General features: G+C 42.3%; 1 protein-coding gene across 3 annotated transcripts in view; it reads right to left on the reverse strand.

Moving 5' to 3' along the window:
* ern2 (endoplasmic reticulum to nucleus signaling 2) overlaps positions 1–21,978 on the reverse strand; it is a 75,503-nt gene that overhangs the window by 36,019 nt on the left and 17,506 nt on the right. For 2 of the 3 annotated variants that reach the window (XR_013500666.1, XM_078240329.1), the window contains exons 2-6: positions 12,246–12,360; positions 10,422–10,455; positions 8,712–8,784; positions 5,842–5,914; positions 2,622–2,744 (exon numbers count right to left, since the gene is read on the reverse strand). Coding sequence is in view for 2 of the 3 variants with exons in the window: in XM_078240329.1 (XP_078096455.1) it covers positions 2,622–2,744; positions 5,842–5,914; positions 8,712–8,784; positions 10,422–10,455; positions 12,246–12,360 (418 nt within the window). In the remaining variant the exon portion in view is untranslated. Of the gene's footprint in view, positions 1–2,621; positions 2,745–5,841; positions 5,915–8,711; positions 8,785–10,421; positions 10,456–12,245; positions 12,361–21,346; positions 21,456–21,978 lie in introns of those variants that run through there. The other variant, XM_078240330.1, reaches the window with a different exon arrangement.

Raw genomic sequence — 21,978 nt, forward strand, 5'->3', positions numbered from 1 at the left:
CTGCATCACCCACACATCCCCCCTCTCCCCCCACCAAACAGGCCAGGAGTGGTTCACTCCAGCTCCAAGGAGCTGGTGGCCCAACCCCGCTGGAGTGAAGGGGGCCATCGAGGTCCCCCAGAGGGTCAGGCGCTGGGGATGCCCCCTGGGCATTGCCACCTTGGCAGTACCAGCCTGGCCCCCGGCACTGCCCAAGGGGCAAAGTGCCAGTGCCCAGGGGGCCTGCGATTGTGGCTGGCCCTCAGGGCGGTGGGAGGAGGAGACACACCAAGGTAGGCTTGTGTGGGGGTCGTTGAGGCATGTTTGGGGGGCCAGCAGAAGTCGCACAGCCGGCGACGTGGGGGGTCACGGGGATGGGTGGGTGGCACTGTGGAGCCATTGCACATGAGCCGATCTCAGCGCTGACAGACCGGCACATGCAGAGTGGCCCGCTCAGCACTATGCTGCCTGCCTCTCCAGCGGCTGCCTCCCAGCTTTTTGGACTGATTTACGTTAGTGGACTCTGCAGTGCACAGATTGTGGGAGATTCATTTTGAAACTTCCGCTGAAAAAAACAACTTGATCTACTTAATTTTGTTTACATGAATTCGACACTTAGAATTTTTTTGGGAGAATCACGCCCCACATTTCAGAATTAAAAGGGAAGTTGTCGTCACTTCAGTGATTTCTACTTAAATGTAATGTAACCTGCAGGAACTGAACAGGACAAACCAGAGAGAAGCATTGCATCGCTAACTTCTGAATCTACACATTTAGCTGCACATGTGCAAAGTCTAAAAGTTGTCATCAGTTTATTCGGAGCAATGACAATGAATGCTGTCAGCAAAAAATGGTGTGGAGATGCCGGCGTTGGACTGGGGTAAACACAGTAAGAAGTTTAACAACACCAGGTTAAAGTCCAACAGGTTTATTTGGTAGCAAAAGCCACACAAGCTTTCGAGGCTCTGAGCCCCTTCTGGGGCTCAGAGCCTCGAAAGCTTGTGTGGCTTTTGCTACCAAATAAACCTGTTGGACTTTAACCTGGTGTTGTTAAACTTCTTACAGCAAAAAATGGACCATTGTATAAACTTAACAGCCAATTGGACCAATAAGAGGTCTTGTCAACAACAACAACAAATATTTATATCATGTGTTTGAAATCAAGGTGTGAATAATATTGTAATCATACTCAATGTCATCAAGAATTGTGTGGAATTTTCAATGGTTGAACAATTCTATGAATCTATGAAATAGTTTTAAAGGATTGTCTGTCCAGTTCTGTCACAGTACGCACTTCTACCACTGGATGTCACCACGATCCTATATTAAGTGCACTGTAGTAGGGACTCAGAACAACTGACTAACTAAAATAACTAACACTTCCACTGGCCAACAGGTCAGAGGAAATGTTTGATTATGCTGAGCCATAAGTTAAAGGTAGGAGGTTTCCTGACCCCCAAGCACTGGGGTCTTTTTCCCTTTGAAAGAAAGATCGAGTGGAATTCTCCTAATTTGGATATGGAATCTCTCCAGGACACAGAATTTGGAAGGTCCGCCTGCAGATGCTTCCCCAACACACTGTTGTTGTGTTTCAGCGTCCAGGGTTGCGGGCGGGCGGCTTCCATCCTAAACTCTGGCGGCAGCCCCAGGCACTGCTCAGAAGAATCCTGACATCAGCATGCTATATTATTCCTAATGTGTTCCACGTCGGTGGGGGGCATTCATCTGTATCCCATTTACGGGATGCAAATGAGATTCAGGCTGCCCTCTGGCAGGTTTTCTGACCCGCTATGGTGGGGGAGGGATACCAGCAGAAGGCCCCCGCACAGTAAATTCACGTGAAACCGATTTCTGCCATATTCTCCCACCATCAAACACACCAGCAGCAGGGGCTTGAGAGAATTCCACCCCCTGGTCTTTCAAGGCCTCAAGATATCCCAAAGTGCTTTACAATTATTGAGTGGTTTTGAAATGTAGCCACTGCTGTAATGTAGGAAATACAGCAGCCTATTTGTGCATTGCAAGTTACCACAAACGGAAATGAAGTAACGTATTTAATCATTTGTTTTAGGTAAACAAATCACCACTACTAATATTAGAGTTGCCAATCTACTAACTATTTAAATAATAAATATTAATTTCTTCTGTAATTAAAACTGTTCTGCCAATTCATCCGGGCCAATCAAATTTGGGAAGGCCAAGGGTACTGGCCACATGAATCCAATTTTCCAGCCAGCAGACAATGTTTTATGTGAATAGTTACTGTGTACATGATCATGATCCTAGCCATGTGAGCAGAAGAATTACTCGGAACAATAAATGGACCAGCCATCACATCCTTCAACTCTTTCACCCCAGATCTCTGTACGATATTTCCCAAGCCCCTCTTAACACAGGAACACACCCAGCTGCCTTCTGAACCTACACCCTGTTAAAACAGTTTCCCATGGCTTCCCTTCATACTCCTAACCTCTTTTTAATTTGTCTCTTTGGGATTTGGATCCCTCCTCAGTGAACAATTTTCTAGATCAACCTTTCAAAAATCTCAATATCTCTTTATAGATCATCTCTTTTACAGGTCAAACAACCCAGTATCTTGAATCATAACGGTGACATAGAATCAGCCTTTTGAGCGCTCTCACCTGTCCGCCCAATGTACAGGAGGGGGGAAGATGGACAGATGTTCTCCGACATATCTGTGGTCAGCGTGGTCTGCTTCTCTCCAGTTGTGGGATCCACAACAAACCACAAGTCCTGTTTCTTACCTGGTGCAAGAAAAAGAGCACCTCATTTATTTTAAAACTCACAAATGGGCAGCCAAGTGTCAAAATGAAATGCTATTTTCAAAAAAATACTGCCATATTTAAGAACAGCTTCTTTGAGATTAACTTAGATGTTAGAACAATAGAGAATTAACATAAACCACAGAATTGGTGCCCAATAGCAGAAAGATACAATATAATACTGCAGTAAGACCACCCAGTTTGCGGTGACTGAATAAACAGGATCACAAATAGCTCCTTTGAATTAATCAATGAAACTAGACAATGTTTTTGAAATGTATTCACCCTTAAAGGAGTAGGTACATGATACAAATAAGCTCCAAAAGAGTCAACGTTGTGACAACACCTTTAAAAGGAGCTGGGTAAATCTTTGATTAATACAGATTCTTAGGATTAGTACACACAAAGATGACCAGCAGCTCTGGAATATGATTGTTCCTGGACTTCTGGGAGCAGGGAAGTGTCATCCATGGAATGTAACAATTTACAGTTGAATAAGGTAGATTATGTTAGACTGGAATTTTACAATCAGTGCCAGAGTGGAATTGCACAAGCCGCTCACTACTTACCTGTGGTTACTCACCCTTTTCTGGAGACTGAATAAGTTGGCTGGAGTCTCTGACAATGTAAACTCTTGAACCATAGAACCCCTACAGTGCAGAAAGAAGCCGTTCGGCCGATCGAGTCTGCACCGACAACAATCCCACCCAGCCCCTACCCCCATATCCCTACATATTTACCCGCTAATCCCTCTAATCTACACATCCCAGGACACTAAGGGGCAATTTAACTTGGCCAATCAACCTAACCCGCACATCTTTGGACTGTGGGAGGAAACCGGAGCACCTGGACGAAAGCCACGCAGACACGGGGAGAATGTGCAAACTCCGCACACACAGTGACCCGAGCCGGGGATCGAACCCAGGTCCCTGGAGCTGTGAAGCAGCAGTGCTAACCACTGTGCTACCGTGCCGCCCTGTCTCTGTTTAGTCTGTTTAAAGGAATGGGTGAAGTGGGCCATTTCTCATGCTATATTTTTCCTTCTTGCATTGTTTAGTCCCGGAATTAGAATTATCTTAACCTTTGATCTATTCATGCGTCTTCAAAGAATACATACACAGATAGAAACAGTGACACACGGACAATAGTCCACATACACACAAAGGCATCAGCACATGGCCAGGAGCTCAGCTCCTCCCTCTGCAGCTGCATCCTGAACTTCATAACCCACAGATTGCACTCAGTAAAGGTAGGCAACAACATCTCTTCCACGATCAGCCTCAACACCGGTGCCCCACAAGACTGTGTCCTCAGCCCCCGACTATACTTCTTATACATCATGACTGTGTGGCCAAATTTCCCTCCAACTCGATTTTCAGGTTTGCTGATGACACCACCATAGTGGGTCAGATCTCAAACAATGACGAGACGGAGTACAGGACAGAGAGAGAGAATCTGGTGAACTGGTGTGACGACAATAATCCTCAATGTCAACAAATTGAAGGAGATAGTCATCGACTTCAGGAAGCGTAGAGGAGGACATGTCCCTGTCTACCTCAATGGGGACAAAGTAGAAATGGTCGAGAGCTTTAGGTTTTTAGGTGTCCAGATCACCAACCTGTTCTGGTCCCCCCATGCCAACACTATAGTTAAGAAAGCCCACCAACGCCTCTACTTCCTCAGAAGACTAAGGAAATTTGGCATGTCAGCTACGACTCTCACCAACTTTTACAGATGCACCACAGACAGCATTCTTTCTGGTTGTATCACAGCTTGGTAAGGCTCTTGCTTTATCCAAGACCACAAGAAACTACAATGGGTCGTGAATGAAGCCAAGTCCATCACTCAAACCAGCCTCCAATTCATTGACACAGTCCTCACTTCCCGCTGCCTCGGAAAAGCAGTCAGCGTAATTAAGGACCCCACGCACCCCAGACATACTGTCTTCCACCTTCTTCCGTCGGGAAAAGAAACAAAAGTCTGAGGAACGTACCAACCGACTCAAAAACAGCTTCTTCCCTGCTGCCATCAGACTTTTGAATGGACTTACCATACATTAAGTTGATCTTTCTCTGCACCCTAGCTATGACTATATTCTGAACCCTCTCCTTTCCTTCTCTATGAACAGTATGCTTTGTATAGTGCACAAGAAACAATACTTTCCACTGTATATCAATATATGTGACAATAATAAATCAAATCAAAACATGAGCATCTGTAAACACAAGCACTGTAATACTGAAGTCTTTCTAATTTTATTTGAATAAAAGGTTAGTAGAAGCAGTGCAGCTGCTCCAATGTGCTGTGTCATTATTGTTAAGATGATGGCTCAAAGTTGCAATTACCTATAAAGTGTGTCCCTGAATTTGGATGTGGTGAGAGTGGGAGAAATAGTGAGTGGAATACAGGGTGCTGGAGAGAAACATTGGTGAACAAGTGACAATGGCACTCAGTAGAGTGCATACCTCTGCCACAGTGTGTTAACTCAATGTTATCAAGAGCTTTCATTTCACCGAAGCAGCCAATCCACATTCAACAACCTGTTCTGAAAACTCTGCTCATACTTTGACAGCTGTGACAAATTTCACACCCCCCCCCCCCCCCCCACCCACAGCTGAGACAATCCACAACGTCCCACATAAAACAATCCACAATATTCTTTTTTAAAAATCAATTTGCCCTTTCTCCCAATGATAACGGATCCTTTAAAACATTCCAGGACCTGGATCCATACCTTCACCAAAAAACTAATCAGTTCTTCCTACCTGTGCACCAAATTTGTTTAAACCCTTCCATTCATTTTTGAGATATATTTGTTTATAAACAGACTAACGGGGCGAGAAAATATTACCTCTGTCCACCTTCAGTCAAAAATGGCAATAGTTCAGCACCAACACTCTGTTTAAGAAGCAGCCTTGCTAGAGACAGAAGGATCCATTCTCTAATTTAGGAAATGATATATGTAACCTGGGAATCCTTTATCCGGGAGGGGGAACTTTACATAGATTAAAATTGCATTTCTCTTGTTATCAAAGAAACAAAAAGAGATAAAGAGCCAGTTAATAAACAAAACCTTTACCTGTGTACAATATTCCATCAGAACTCCGACAAGGAGAGGAATGGACCAACTCCGGGATGGTGAAGGGCAGTTTCTGAAATAAGAAACAATAGTATTTGATCAGAAGCAGAGGTGTTGCACTGGCTTTCAGGCAATGTTCTTCAAAGAAATGTTTTCTAAGCTTTATGTTGGTGTACTATTCAGAAGTGCGATGATGATATGTATTGCTTATATGGCAGAATTTTTATATCATTAAGAAATGGATGATATGTTAGTTTTCAGTTAGTCATTAAAACTAGGCTGCTCATTAGGCCTTAAAACCTTGGAAAGGCACTGCCCTCTCTGCAAGCTTCCATAGCTGTCTACTTATTGTCATTCTTCATGCCTGTTTCTTTGGAATAAATTGTACTGCACTTTCACCGAAATCAAACTGAAAACAGGCCAGGAAATCAGGATCCTCAACAACCAAATGCATTCCCGTTATTAGCACGATTTGGTCACCTGATACCTACAGCATCAGAGAGATGGTCTTTTTCCTTTCAGTCCTAATGGATCATCCAAAGAACAGACCACTAAGAATTCTAAGCTGAGAGGTGGGAGTGCTATCCTTTTAACCAAGCGTAAAATACACAAGGATTGTGAACAATAATTCTGAAACTGAAAAATATCCGTTTGGAAATAAGGTTTGAATTATGAATATTGCTGCTGCTTGCGGCTAATCCTACCAGGAGATCTGCTGTCATGGTACGCCACACTCTTTATGGATAAATGTTCAAAAATGTAGTACAAGATATAGTGGTTCCCGTGTTGCTCAGATGATAGAAGCATCTATTCATGCAGCGAAGTACTGGAGGTGGGAGGATCAATGAGCATTTGGCATTTTTGTTTGGTTACTTTTGGGAAAGGGAATATTTTATACAGAACTTTCCCTCAGGAGATTAAATGAGAAGATCGCGTTCATTATAGGGGAGGCTGTACATGTTGGTATTGAAGTAAATTCATGAGTTGTGTTAGGAAATAGAGGTAGTTTTAAATAATCTATATTGGTAAATGTGGGTGTTGGGAACAAGGTATTGCTTTAAGTAAGTTTAATTTTGTGTTTCTGTGGAAGAAAGGTTTGAAAGTTGAGTTAGCTCATGTGAAACCAAGGTACCTGCGGTTTCATTTCAAACTGTGCCTACATTATAATTAAAGAGTTTACAACATGAAAACAAACAGGGTTTAAAGAAAGTCTAGAATGGCACTTAGCAACCAGTGGCCCATTCTGAAATGCATAAGTACTTGTGCTTCAGTTGGAACCAGGTAGCTGGGTAGAAAACAGCTCTTACAGAAACTGCCAGCAGAGAGGCAGGAAAATGGAGTAAGTGGTAGAAAGCAAGTCTCAGAAACTAAAGAACAGGTAGTTCTAGAAACCAGGAATGAAAGAAGTCCCAAGAAGACTAAAGGCACAAGGACAAAGAACTGGAATCTGAACAAGGCACTATTCACTGAAGTTAAGGAAAGAGACAGAGAAAGGCTCCCAGATAAAGACAGAGCTGAAAGATGCAGACCTGGTGAAGTCAGCTAGCGAGAAGCCAGACTTGTGAAGTAATCCTAAGGTTGGCGATACCTTAATATAGTCTGTGAAGCAGTGATGTTCTACTGGTATGGCTGGATACCCGAGAGATTGGGTAGAAGCTTGAATGCATGTGGCAATCCAAGGCACAGGAACACTAAAAAGAGAGATTGAAATCCTGGGAGTGGATCCTTGGTAAAGGTGTCGAGAGAAAGTGTTGTTGGGAGAAGATTTTGCGGCATGTTTTTTCAAGAGTGGAGCTTGGAAACACTCGTGCAGAAGTAATAGTTCCAGTGAAACCAGTTCATTCACAGTGCAATAAGCATCTGGGATGATCTGATGAGAAATCTACAGATGTTATATTGGATGGCGTCTGCCACTTAGTTTCATACTGGGGTGTGTGGGACCACAGTTGGTCTGTTGGTTTACATGGACTGTGTACTTAATGAGAACATTACAGTATAAGATATATTTTGTAACTTGTGTCAGCCTTGAAAATGTGTACAATTGTGAAGATATGGGTGGAATGAAGGAATATTGTGTAATCAATCTTTTCATGTTTAATAAATGTTTTATTCTTTTGTTAAAAGTTAATTGGCCATCCTGTGACTCTGTTCATCCATATCTCTAAACAAAAAAAAAATTACATGGCACAGTGGTTAGCACTGCTGCCTCACGGCTCCAGGGTCCCAGGTTCGATTCTGGCCTCGGGTGACTGTGTGTAGAGTTTTCATGTACTTCCTGTGTCTGCGTGGGTTTCCTCCGGATGCTCCAGTTTCCTCCTACACTCCACAGATGTGTGGGTTGGGTGGATTGGCCATGCTAAATTGCCCCTTAGTGTCGGGGGATTAGCAGGGTAAATATGTTGAATTATGGGGATAGGGCCTGGATGGGATTGTCGGTGCTGGCTTAATGGGCCAAATGGTCTCTGCACTGTAGAGATTCTATGATTCTACAGAGTCTATCAGGCCAGGTTCCTTACTGTCCTATAGTAACATCAGCTGGGATTGTAATTGTGGGTAGAATCTCTAAAAACTAAGTGCAGTGTGAAGGAGTTGCTTCATGGTTGAATGATCTCTTCTTATTCCAACCTTTTTTTTGATTATGTTTTATGTAAAGTTTAAAACAGGAAATAAAGCAAGACAACAGCCATTGGTGCTCCTGTATATTAACATACAATCACATGAAGTTTCAATCAAAAGATTGGAGCAGCTTATTAACAATGACTAACAATAATCTTGTGGATATAATACGGCAGACAAAGAGATGTGTAGCTCAACAATACATTCAGGACTGAAACTCATTTTTGAGCTTCATGAAATGTTCTGCAACTTACCATTAGCCCCTCTTTAGTTGTCCCTCCCATGACATATAGGCTGCCATCATTTGGATCTGGAAGAAATGCTGGCCTACAATCAGAACAGAAACAAATTTCTGTGTAAACCAGGCACCAAACAGACACCACAAATGAAGAACAGCTTGACTGAGTAACTCAAACAAACAAGCAAAAGGCAATAACTTAGTTTAATTTGGTTCAATAAGATCATAAGAAATAGGAGTAGATCATTTGACCCATTGAGCTTGTTTCTCCATTCAATGAGACCATGGCTGATCTGATAGTGGCCTTTCTTGCCTGTCACCCTTGAGCTTTAATTCCTTTGTCAATAAAAAAATCTAACTCACCCTTGAAATTATTCAATGGCCCAGCCTCTACTGTTCCCTGTGGAAGAGAATTCCAAAAACTAAACCAATGAATTCATGAATTATTAGCAACTCCCTCAGGATTTATAAGGCTCTCTGAATCCCTCACTGGACCTACCTACCTGCACATCATTCTCTTTTTCCTCTCTTACTGTTTTCTTCCATCACAAACACAGGCTTTATGGGTCGAATGATCGATTTCCACGTGATAAGATGCTGTGGTTTTAAAGCAACTGCGCCACTGTAACACTGCAACCGGTGAACTGGCAGACACACTGGTTTGAAAAAGGTCTCTGACGCTTAATACTTATTTCAATAAATCACACTGAAAAAAGGCTGTTTTTCTGATGGCCAATCCTCAGTGTTGTCAAGATTAGGTGATTGCTTCCATCATCTGAATGTTCGAAGGTATTACATCAGACTGTCACGTGTGGAAGCTGTACTCAAGTGTATTATTGTATTTTGGGAGGCAAAGTTTTAAAGGTTACAAATTACACAAGGGGCCATCCAGGAACAACTGGAAATTATTATATAACTGGAGGTAGAAAGCACATAGGTAACAAAAATCAATATTAAGTGGCATTCACCTGTAAGCCAAGTCCATCATCCGTAGTGTTCTCACATTTTGGAATGGGGGCAAAAATCACCACAAAAGGACAAACAGTGGCTCATTATGGACTGGGGAAAATCACACATACATATCACCATAGAAAGGCCACGGGTGGACCTAGAAGCATTGTAATGGTCTAAAGGTCTACAAGAGCTGCAGGGACAAAGCAAAAACAAATTTGACACCACTGAGAAACAGGGGTCCCCGAATGAGGGCAGGGAGACCAAAAAGGACTCCTATAGAAAGGCTGGGACAAGGGGGAAGGTCAAGGGATTCAAAGTTCAAATATGAGTAGTCCCTAAATTGGCAGGAGGGGCAGATAATTATCATTGTGACCAAAAGCTGTCTGATATATTTTTGAGGTACGTGAGTGGTCTCCTTTTGCTAGTGAATGAGTATTTTTGATAGCAAAATTAAGTGTGTGGTTGAGTATTTTTGATTGACTCAAATTTCATACTTAACCCATTGGCATGGCTCTTTGCAAACACTCAACAATTCCCCACACCCAACAGTTATATGCCAGGCACAAAACTTTCCATCATGCACAAAGTCAATAATTGATGTTTTCACAGTAAGTAGTCTCACAACACCAGGTTAAAGTCCAACAGGTATTTTTGGTAGCACGAGCTTTCGGAGCACTGCCCCTTCATCAGGTGAGTCAGATGTTTTCATAGCATAACACTTCAAGCCTGAATGCTGCAGAAATTTTCAGTACAAATGATAATGGAAACTTACTCAGCTAGGTAGACTGGAACCTGAATGATTGGATCTGAAAAATAAATTATGGACACGAATCAATACTGTTTGAGAAAAGTAACAGAGCTTAATACAGAGCCATTCTCCTTCCTCATACTGAAAACTTGGCTGAAACTTGCAGCCATTTTATATCGATTCAAGCAGTCCAGAGATTTTTCTTTCAATCTTTTGGGATAATTGACACTATAAGATTGAGAATTTGCACTCGCGCCAAACGTGTTACAGTACTGGATTACCAAGTTGTTGAATTAGAGTTTATTATGGCAGAGGAGGAGGCCATTCAGTTCATCAGGTCCATGCTGGTTTTCTGAAGAGCATCCCAGTCTGCCCTATTCCCCCACTATCTCCTTGGAACATTGAAAAGTTATTTCTTTCAAGTGTTTATCCAACTTTGTTTTGAAATCATTGATTGTCTCTGCTTCTACCACCCTCAAAGGCAGTAAGTTCCAGGCCATTATTACGTGCTGGTAAGAAAAAAGTTCTTCTTTATATTCTCCCGTATCCCTTGCCCAAAACCTTAAGTAAGTGCCCTTTAGTACTTGTATGATCACCTATTGGGAATGAATGGCTTTACTTTGTTGACTTTATCTAACATAATGTCATAATCTTATGTAAAGGTTCTATGATTCCACATATTCAGATACTAATGATGTTCCAGTTAACGTGTAGAACTCTCAGGCCACCTGAACAGAGAAACCACTTCATGTCAGTTCTCACCAATGACGACTGACTGCTGATTATTTCAATTAAACATTTTCTAATTATTTAAAACTTGTCATGTGTCTACAGTTTGCACCTTTATCTAGAGGGGGTTTTGATTAGGTTTGCTTTGTCATGTTGTTTCTAGCACCACACCCAGACCTCAGTCAAGGCACTGCAACCCACATGAAAGGCAGCGTAATGCCTTACCTAGTCTTAAATTTGCCTGCTTTAAAAGGAATTACTTCACCACCTTCTTCACATGGCCCAAATGAGATTGGAGACTTGGTGGGTGCGGAACGAATGGAGAAAGAAAATCCACGTATTATTAATGCCTGCGCACCTGCATGTTTCTTGTTCTTTAATTAAGAATATTCTGAATTGAAAGATCACGAGTTTTGTGGTCATTGCAGCAGCTGGAAGATTATTTACAGCCCGCAAATAAATCATATACTACAGCAGAGCCTGAGTGAAACCCACAGCACCTTCACTAACATTAGCTTCCTCAGTAATGTTATCACCAAGTGCAAATAATAACAGAAGTTTTCTTGCAGCAGCCACTAGACTGATAACAAGCCAAGTGAAAGTTCAAGGTGCATCTTGATAGACACATGAATGGGAAGCGAAGAGAGGGATAGAAACCGCTTGGTGGGCTGAAGGGCCTGTTTCTGTGCTGCATTGTTCTTTGATAGCCAGCTTTTAGCATGTGCTGGCCTAGACCCACAAGGTGCAATCTGGACTACCTATTCCAATGCTTCAGAACAGGGAAAATTCAATGTTAATTCTGCATCATATCACTACACGCTACACAATTGTTTGTTTGCTCTCACTATACTACCCAAACATATACCCTCCATATAACTCCAACTTAGAAAAGCAGTCTTATTGCAGATATCATTAACCTTGAATTACAGACAGGTTTGCTAAGTCTAGTATTTCTCCTAAAGCCTTGGCATTGTATTGGGTTGACAGCTTCAGGAAGCAGGATAGGAGTAAAGAAAGATTGCCATCAATTAGTTATATCCTAGTTAAACTCAACACGTTGGAGATTTTCTTTTGTTATCTATGCAGAAAACTCTCATTGGCAAGTTGTTTTTGTCTTACCTTCCTTCAAGGTCCATTTGATTTCCCCAGTCCGTTTACTGACAGCATGTAGGTTCCCATCAAGCGTGGATACAAAGAGCAGTGTTTCTGGGAGAGTCATTGTGCTGGCAGCACACTGTTGAAACAAAAAGGATATTTGCTGTCAAATTTTAAAAGGAGGAAAATAAATCAAAATACAAATCCATCCATATCCATCTATGACGATTGATGATTTTTCTCCCTAAGTAGGAGACATCTTTACTGCCTGAAATTTTCAGTGCAGCTTCTAATACAGACTTAGCACGTACTGAACTCAAACATTCTGACTTAGTTGTCACTGGCTTTGTGCCCCATTAAGTTCAACTCTTGATATTTATTGTCTAATGCAGCTCCTGTTAGGCAATCAAATGCCCTGAAATACTCAAGATTGCTAAAAGTGCAAAATCAATGTCCAATAAAAAAAACTACAAGACATAGCTTCTTCTTTACACATTCCTGATCATGGTTGTGCTGTCAGGAGAGATATTGATTCCTAGCCAGGCACATCATTTCTGGGAAAGAAAAGTGAATTAGAAATCACCAATCAGCTCAGTGGCTAAAGAGTACTGTTGGCAAAGGTCAGAATGCAGAACACCCGCCCATGCCCTGGTCTGGGAACAGTACAAAGCTGAGCAATAGGAGGAAGAAGTCAATTGTAAAATCATTATTTCAGCATTATTTCACTAAGGTGGTAAAACATGCATCATTAAAACTTCCACACTGATTGCTCAGACAGAAGCAATCCAGATTAGCACTGTAATAATCTCATCAAGGCCAGTCCTTTGGTACAACGATGCTTTATTGAAATAGTGGACCACGTCTATGGCTTACAATAACTCAAACCAATACCCCAATACAGGCTGGGTGCCCCAGGCGGCACGATAGCACAGTGGTTAATATTGCTGCCTCACAGCGCCAGGAACCCGGGTTCGATTCTAGCTTGGGTGACTGTGTGTGTGTGGCGTTTGCACATTCTCCCCGTGTCTGCATGGGTCTACTCCGGGCGCTCCAGTTTCCCCTCTCAGTCCAAAGATGTGCAGGTTACGTGGATTGGCTATGCTAAATTGCCCCCAGATGTGTAGGTTAGGGAGGATTAGTCGGGTAAAATGCTCTGTTGGAGAATTGGTGCAGACTCAAATGGACCGAATGGCCTCCTTCTGCACTGCAGGGATTCCATAAAGAGAATGGCTGGATGCTTGTCAACAGATTGCAGAATCTTGCGGTAATCACATTCGCATTCAGGCACGAGTTGTTTTGCATTTTTTAATGAAAAGTTTGCTGCCTGTTAAGAGTGTTCACTTAAGCTGGAGCATAATTCTGTGACAGCCACTCATCTGCTGGTGTGCCATCTAAGCGACTAGACATTCGATAAGCCAAGATAACAAGTATGACGGCGTCAATCAACCAGGGTTGTAGCACCAAAAGGGAAAATGCTGGAAAATCTCAGCAGGTCTGGCAGCATCTGTAAGGAGAGAAAAGAGCTGATGTTTCGAGTCCAGATGACCCTTTGTCAATGTAGCACTATGTTTGTCCTGCAGCACAATGTGTGGAATTCAATTTAACATAGAACTAGGTATGTGGAGGTCTATTACTTCAGAGAAGATAAATGACTAGAGGATCTCCATTTTAATTTATTATTCCAGTGTATCTCAAGCTACTCAGAAAATCTTAAAATGACTGACTAATGTATAGCTGACTAATCAGACCACAAATTCCACTGTGGTTTACAGGAGGAAAAAAAATGATCTAGATTTTTAAAGTAGTATTATTTTCTGTCTGTTCAGCACCAATACACCATCCTTATATTTTCTAATTGAACCACAATACACTGCAAAGTTACAACCAAATCTATTAGTTTAGCAGTTATGATAGGATAGATTTCTAGTTAAAAGTTGTAGAGTTTGTCTCAACCTATGTCATTCAGCCTTTGGTTATTAGTTTGGCTTAAAATAATTTTTACTCACCCCTTTTCCCCTCCCTTGTTTCATGAAACTCATCGACTCCTTGCAGTTTTAGGGCACCACCTCTGGTGCTTTGTGCAAGTGGGCATTTCGACGTATAAGCTTCGACAGCAAGTACTGACAAGGTATCAACAGAAGCACACTGCAGGCAATCTGATTCAACACTCAGCAAGCAATGCAGCTCCTAGTTTTAGTGCAGTAATCGTTCCTGTTTCCAACTGCTGTCCACAAAATGCAGGACAAACCCAACCTGGCCAATTACTGCCCCATCAATCTACTCCCCATCATCAGCAAAGTGATAGAAGGTGTCAATGAGAATGTTATCAAGTGGCACTTACTCAGCAATAACCTGCTCACTGGCATTCAGTTTGGGTTCCATCAGGGCCACTCAGCTCCTGAGCTCATAATCTTGGTCCAAACATCATCAAAAGAGATGAATTCCAAAGTTGAGGTGAGAGTGACTGCCCTTGACACCAAGGCAGAATTTGACTCGAGTGTGGCATCAAGGAGCCCCAGTAAAACTGAAGTAGATGTGAATTAAGGGGAAAACTCTCCACTGGTTGAAGTCATACCTAATAAAAAGTGGTTGTGATCGTTGGAGGTCAATAATCTCAGCCCCAAGAGATTGCTGTAGCAGTTCCTCAGGGTCATGTCCTGGGCTCCACCACCTTCAGCTGCTTCATCAGTGACTTTCCTTCCATTGTAAGATGAGATGTAGTGACGTTCACTGACTATTGCACAATGTTCAGCACCATTCAAGGCTCGTCAGATATTGAAGTGTCCGTGCCCACATTCAGCAAGATTAGGCCAACATCCAGGCTTGGGCTGATAAGTGGCAAGTAACACTTATGCCACTTAAGTACTGGCAATGACCATCCCCAGCAGGAGAGATCTAATCATCTCCCCTTGACATTCAATGGCATTACCATCACTGAACCCCTCACTATCAATACCCTGGCGGTTACCTTTGACTATAAATTGAACTGGACCAGCCATATTAACACTGTGGCTACAAGAGCAGATACGTTTTGTGGAGATTAAATAGGCCCAAGGATACAAAAGGAGGCTCTACTAGTCCTACAGCAGTTGAACAAAGTGCTGATTTAACTGTACGACCATCCATCAGGATGCTGGCATAGCAACAAGGTTATGACACACCATCTGTGGGGTTATTTATTGAAATGTCTACAAATTCAACATGCTGTGATTAATTGCAGGGCGATTTCCATTAATTATAAACTTGTGCAAATGGGCCTTTTCAAACTCTACTACAAGAGTGCAGAAGAAAACAGACACAGCTATAGGCATCTGCTTGATGAACAACAGGTAGAAAGATTCAACACCTAGCATGCAATGTAGCTGCTAGTCTCAGTGTTTCCAATTGCTATAAGGTGATCCAGTTGTACCCCCACAGGAGTACGATTCACGTCGGCTCCTGTGGCGTAATCTAGACTGCGATCTTCAGGCACTTTGAAATTTTCTCCCCCCCAACATGTAAAACACTGCACCTGACATGCAGAATGTCTGATTTTCCCGTCCCGGGGGTCATCTGAGCACTTCAATGAAGGGAGTGTTGCAACTTGATCTGAATCAAGCCAGGAGGATGGCAGTGAGGAAACCAGTACTCGATTCATGGAGAGGGCCCTCAGCCATTTGCTGGATGCTGTGAAGAAAGGCGGGCTACAATATACCCTCAGGTCTAAGGAGGCCCGCCAGCAAGGTTACAAATCCCACCTGGGAGACAGTGGCAGCACTGGTCAGTGCCAGCAGCCTGACCAAGGTGTCCAATGTAGAAAAAAGATGAAGGACCTACTCTGATCAGCAGGGGTACCAAGTCTCCTCTTGGCATCCACCATTCTGTCACCCGCCCCCCCCCCCCCCCAAGAAAGTTACCTCACAGTGCCCTGGCACCCGACCTCCCACCAGCATCCTCAAGCCATAAGAACCCCTCACTACACTTAGGCCTAGTGCCCTCACAAGCCAGGCGTCATCGACCTCTGACCCAGTAGACGCCCAGCTCATATTAACCCCTTTTGTGTTCCTGCAGGTGAAAATTGCCCTCAACTGCTGAGCGAGACAGAAAATGGGTGGTGGAATTCCCAAGTTGAGGATCCTGACTCCGTATGAGGGGAACAGCAGGAGCAGGCCTGTGTGGAGCGAGAGGTTGATTTGCAAAAGAAAAGTGAGGAGTCACTGCATGTTCATCCAGATGACCAAACCCTTGACCAGGCCATGGATTAAAACCATGTTGCTTGCCTTGCAGGAACATCAACCGAAGAGCCTGGCCCACCTACCAGCAATGTCCCTCCACCCAACCTCGACCACCCCGGAGATCTTGGAGGAGGGCATTGATAAAGCATTACAGCTATCACCTGTACCATCTACCATTGCAGAGAGACACACCTTGGTGGGCGAACCTATCATGCAGGTTTCTGGATCATGATCTGGTGAGCACCACACAGCTCTGATGAACATCAGGTGGAGGCAGGAACGTCGCAGGCAGCAGGCTTCAGGACCACAGACACTTGCACCCCCCAAACTCGACCTGGACAGCGGGCTTGGACTCCCTGGTGCTAGGTGGATAAGGCTGCTCACTTCCTTTTTCCCCTCGCGGAGGTAATGACGCCTAGTTCCTGTTTTAAAATGCAATAGTAATTTGCGCCCACATAACACCATGCCTGGTGGGTAGGAAGATTCAATGAGGTCTGAAGATTTGACTTTAACTTTGCTAAGCATTTTATAATGCATTCAAATTCAACGCCCCCTCTCTGAGCATGTCATCAGCGAGGGCCCAGGAAAATCGCGGTCTTAAATCTCGCTGGTGCAAATCCTGTTTTGGGCCTCTCACAATATTTTGAGGCCATTACAGGATTTACCCCTGCACATTTACCACAGCTATTCCATCTAACCTACACATCTTTGGGCATTAAGGGGCAATTTAGCATGGCCAATCCACCAACTGCACATCTTTGGACTGTGGGAGGAAACCGGAGCACCCGGAGGAAACCCACGCAGACATGGAGAGAACATGCAAACTTTACAGAGCCACCCAGGTCCGGGTGCTGCGAGGCAGCAGTGCTAACCACTGTGCCACCACAGAGGCTGTTGTAATGTCGGAAATACAGAAACCAATTTGTGGACAGCAAGTTCCCACTAACAGTAATATGAAAATAACCAGATAATCTGTTTTAGTCATATTGATTGAGGGATAAGTATTGGCCAAGACACCAAGGATAACTCCTCTGTTCTTCCTCAAAACGGAGTAATAGATTCTGAGATGAAGCCTCAGTTTAAATGGCACCTCAAACAGTGCCGCAGCACAGCATTGGAAATATCAGCCTGGATTTTGACGCTTGTCTCTGGAGTGGGACTTAAACCTACGACCTTCCGAGGCGAGAGTGCTGCCCACTGAGTCATATCTGACACGTCCTAAAGGAAAACTGAGCAAATAGCAGAGTAGACTTGCTACTACCATCAGGTGAATTAACAGTGACTTAAGACCTGACCCCCCATGATGGAGTTAGCAACAACCTGTGCATATATCATGCCTTTAATGTGGCAACTATCACGTGTGCTCTATTCAGCAGCCATCCAAAGAAATCTTAGAAAGCAGGAAAGGAAGATAAAAAAACAGTAAAAGGAATGAAACAGCATGAGAGAGATAGGAATGGACAGAAATTCTCACTGAATGGAAGGGTTTTGATAAGGCTTTGAAAGGTGAGGAGGGAAGTGTAGAAATGGAAGAGATTAGGAAGATAAGGCAGCTGATGATTCCTCCACTTTGGACAAAAAGCTAGACTTGGAGGATTGAGGCGATGGTGAAGGGGCATACGGCTAGAAAAGGTTGCAATGATAGAGTGGAATGTGGCATTGGAAGTATCTGAAACTGAGGATCAGGATCTTACCTGCGTATCTAGGTAAACGCCCATGCAGATCATAATTTGTTTGCTTAAAGTTATACTGAGTCTACTGTGCCTGTTTACTTACCGACTGAATTGTGATGCTCAAGCGACAGATGGAAAGTTTCAGATGAAGAATATAAAACTGTGAATAGGAAATCTCAGATGCTAAATTTGGATTCAGAGGTCTTCCTCTTCTAGTCATATTTTATACGTAAATCTATATTTTCTTGTAGCAATTCAACCTATCTGTACTTTAATTAATGGCATTAATTATGCATTTTGTCACCCAAGTAGGACAAGGAGATTTTTTTGCTCTAAGTATTAACTAGATGGAAAACAAATACCATTTTTTTGAGCGAGGAATGGTCTAATAAGCTTCCAATATGGGCAGTAACATACACACATTTCTGGCTGCAAGTGCACCATTCCCACATTAGTGAAAGAAGGTAATTGGCATCAGAAGTATTTGTATTTACAAATATCTAATAAATTCTCATAATCCCTCTGACGCTCGAGATCAGTTCTGTATATTGCTGTCTTACGTTTGGCTATTTTCCCTGAGCCTTGATGGCCAGAACTGAATGCAGCACCCAAGGTGGAGCTTGACCAAAACATTATACACCTTCAGCAACTACAAGTGTGAATTCACATTCCTTTGCAAGTTTCTCAACCGCACCTGCTTAAAATTTGGAGTAATTGTTCCATCTAGTATTGCTTCTCGGTCTTTTGGGGAAGATCAAGTGTAGTATCGACATGTTGTACTTGGTTGAAGTCATTAGGTTACATTTTAGCTTCATTTGAAGCAATTTTTAAAAGCGACCTTTTGGCTAAGATGCAAATGAGATCAAGCCTTGGTGGAGGTGCAATGCCTACTCCAATCAGCTTGGATCATGTAGATCAAGCTCAAGACAGGAGGTGAGAGCCCTGTCTTGTCAGCTTGGATCGGGAATGTCTCACTTGTTGAGACTCTGAATTGGACTTGATTTGATTGAGGTGGATTAAAATTTTTTTTAAAATTGTTCCATCTAGTATAATGCCAGAAAGGGGCACAGTAGGAAACAAGAAACAGCATAATTTATTAATTAACACTCAGTTTTTAACGTTATTTTACAGGATGTGGGCGCTGCTGGCTAGGCCAGCATTAATCGACCATCCTTACTTGCCCCTGAGAAAGTAGTGGTGAGCTGCTTTCATGAAACACTGCAGTCCATGCAGTGTGGGTGCACCCGCAGTGCTGTTAGGGTGGGAGCTCCAGAATTTTAACCCATCGACAGTGAAGGAATGGCAAAATATTTCCAAGTCAGGGAGAGACCACATGGTCCACTGCATCTGTGCCAGTTCTTTGCTAAAGCAACTCAAAATTAATTCCACCTTCCCAATTTATCCCCATAGTTGTGGTTTTTTCATTTCTTCAAACAATTATCCTACTTTTCCCTGAAAGAAAACATGACAGAAAGCATTCCCCTATCAGAACAGCACTTAGTACAACTTAACAGCAAACTTTAACCAGGAAATAATCTAGGTGTATCTAGGTAAACACCCATGCAGTTCACCATTTGTTTACTTAAAGTTATACTGAGTCGACTGTGCCTGTTTACTTATGGACTGAATTGTGATACTCAAACGACAGATGGAAAGTTTCAGATGAAGAATATTGTATAAAACTGTGAATAGGAAATCTCAGATGCTAAATTTGGATTCAGAGGTCTTCCTCTTCTAGCCATATTTTATACTTAAATCTATATTTTCTTGTAGCAATTCAACCTATCTGTACTTTAATTAGTGGCATTAATTATGCATTTTGTCACCCAAGTAGGACAAGGAGATTTTTTTGCTCGAGTATTAAATAGATGGAAAAAAAGTCAAGCATCAATTATTTTAATCAATAAAATATAAAATTTAATAAAATCAGGATCAATCAATCCAGTGTTTAGCCAAAGTTTATGAAGTAAATATTGGGTTTTCCAAGTCTATTTACATGCACCTTCTCACAGCTGGAAGTTAAGAACATAACTCCGAGAGCAAAAAAGGCGGCCATTCAGTCCATCAATCCTATTTCATCCAGAATTCACATCGAAACATTAGAAACTGGACTAGGTCATTCTGTCCCTCAAGCCTGTTATGCCATTCAATTAGATCATGGATCATTTGCAGCTCCACTCCATTTACCAACTTTTATTCCTTATCCCTCAATACCCTTATGAAACAAAAATCTCTCCACCTCAGTCTTGAAAGATCCATTTGATCCAAAGTATCGACAGCCTTTTGAGAGAGAGAGAGAGAGAGAGAGAGAGAGAGAAAGAGAGCGAGCTAGATTTCTATTGCTCTTTGTATGAAAAAGCGCTCCTGAATAGGCTTTTCAATGACGTGACCAACGAGTGACACAGGATACATACATACATCACTAATTGACCATGTCACTCAAAAGTGAGAGCTGATCTGTAAAATGGAATTGCCACGTTGGTGGAGCAGGTGAGGTAAGTGAAGGGAGTTTTACTCTGCCCTTTTTCCTGTGCCTGACATAGGAGCGTTTGATGCCGTCAAAGAGTGCAAAATCAGTGGAGAAATGTTCAATTATCCAACATCAAAAACTCTCAAAGTCCATAATTTAACTTGTTCTTTTCCTTATTTCTCTTTGGACAGCAAGTGAATTTACCAATAAAATTAAGCTCAATAAAATGAAGTGATGCTAAAAAAAAAATCTCAATGTAGTACATATTCAGCCATTGCACTGGCCTGGCCAGCTTCTTGAATGTGTGCCAAGTTCTATTTTACACTCAAGATAATAAAATATGCAGGAGTCAAATGCTTCCTATAAATCGGCTTGCGAATTTCCAATCAGTACTGTATGCTGTCATGTTAACCTGTGAATCTTAAAAAAAGTGACTTCTTACTGCTGCACCTAAAGCTGTCACAGTTCACGATCAACTACACAAGACAGACCTGTTTTAGTTAGTAACCTGCTGAGTGCATTGGGAATGAGGCTTCCACCACACTCCACATTTCTCAACGTAACCAGTCTCGTACAAGATTTTAAAAATAGCAATGATTCAACTTGCAATGAAACGATGCATTCCGGCTCTGTGGAGGTATGGCCTCTCAACCACATTTCTAGATTAGATCCTGAGAGAAGCAAGTTTTCAATTTTCTTTTGAGAAAGAAATTAAAAGGAAGTAATCCAACTCCAATCACAGATCGGTAACCCAGAACATATACTCACTCTCCGAGTCATTATACAGAAGTATAGAATCAGCTGCATATTCTTGAATCATTAGTTCCTTGCAGTTACCATACTTGCCTCGATTCACTCAACAAATGTGCACACACCTATTAAAATGTTCTACCGTATAATTTAAATACAAGTCTCTAGAAACTTTACACAATGGGAACACGTCATACCTTGTGAACTTCCCCCATTCTTTATGGGAGGTACTGTAGGAGTTTCAGATCTTGTGACCTAAAACACACACAATATTTGGATACAGTAGTCTATAATCTAATTATAATATTTAGGATGCGGTGATTATATTCAGATGTATGTACTGCCCCCAAGATAAACATTTTAGCATTTGATGGCTTTACATTTTAAAACTTCCGATCAGCAATACTTTAGCAAAATTGCAACAGAATTCAGTGATATCAAGAATAGGGATACTGCCCAGAATCCAGTGTCATAAATTGGAAATTCAACTCCACGGGCAACATACCTTCTGTACTGTAAAGTTGCCAGCTTCATTAAAGATTTGGGTAAAACAGAGCTGCCAATCTAATCTTTAAAACTCTGTGCAGCTAAGCCTATGATTATCAATTCCATAATTTTAAATATAAAAATGATCAGTTATATGTATATTC

This window comes from Mustelus asterias, chromosome 23 (genome assembly GCF_964213995.1).
Source record: "Mustelus asterias chromosome 23, sMusAst1.hap1.1, whole genome shotgun sequence".
NCBI classification, from domain to species: Eukaryota; Metazoa; Chordata; class Chondrichthyes; order Carcharhiniformes; family Triakidae; genus Mustelus; species Mustelus asterias.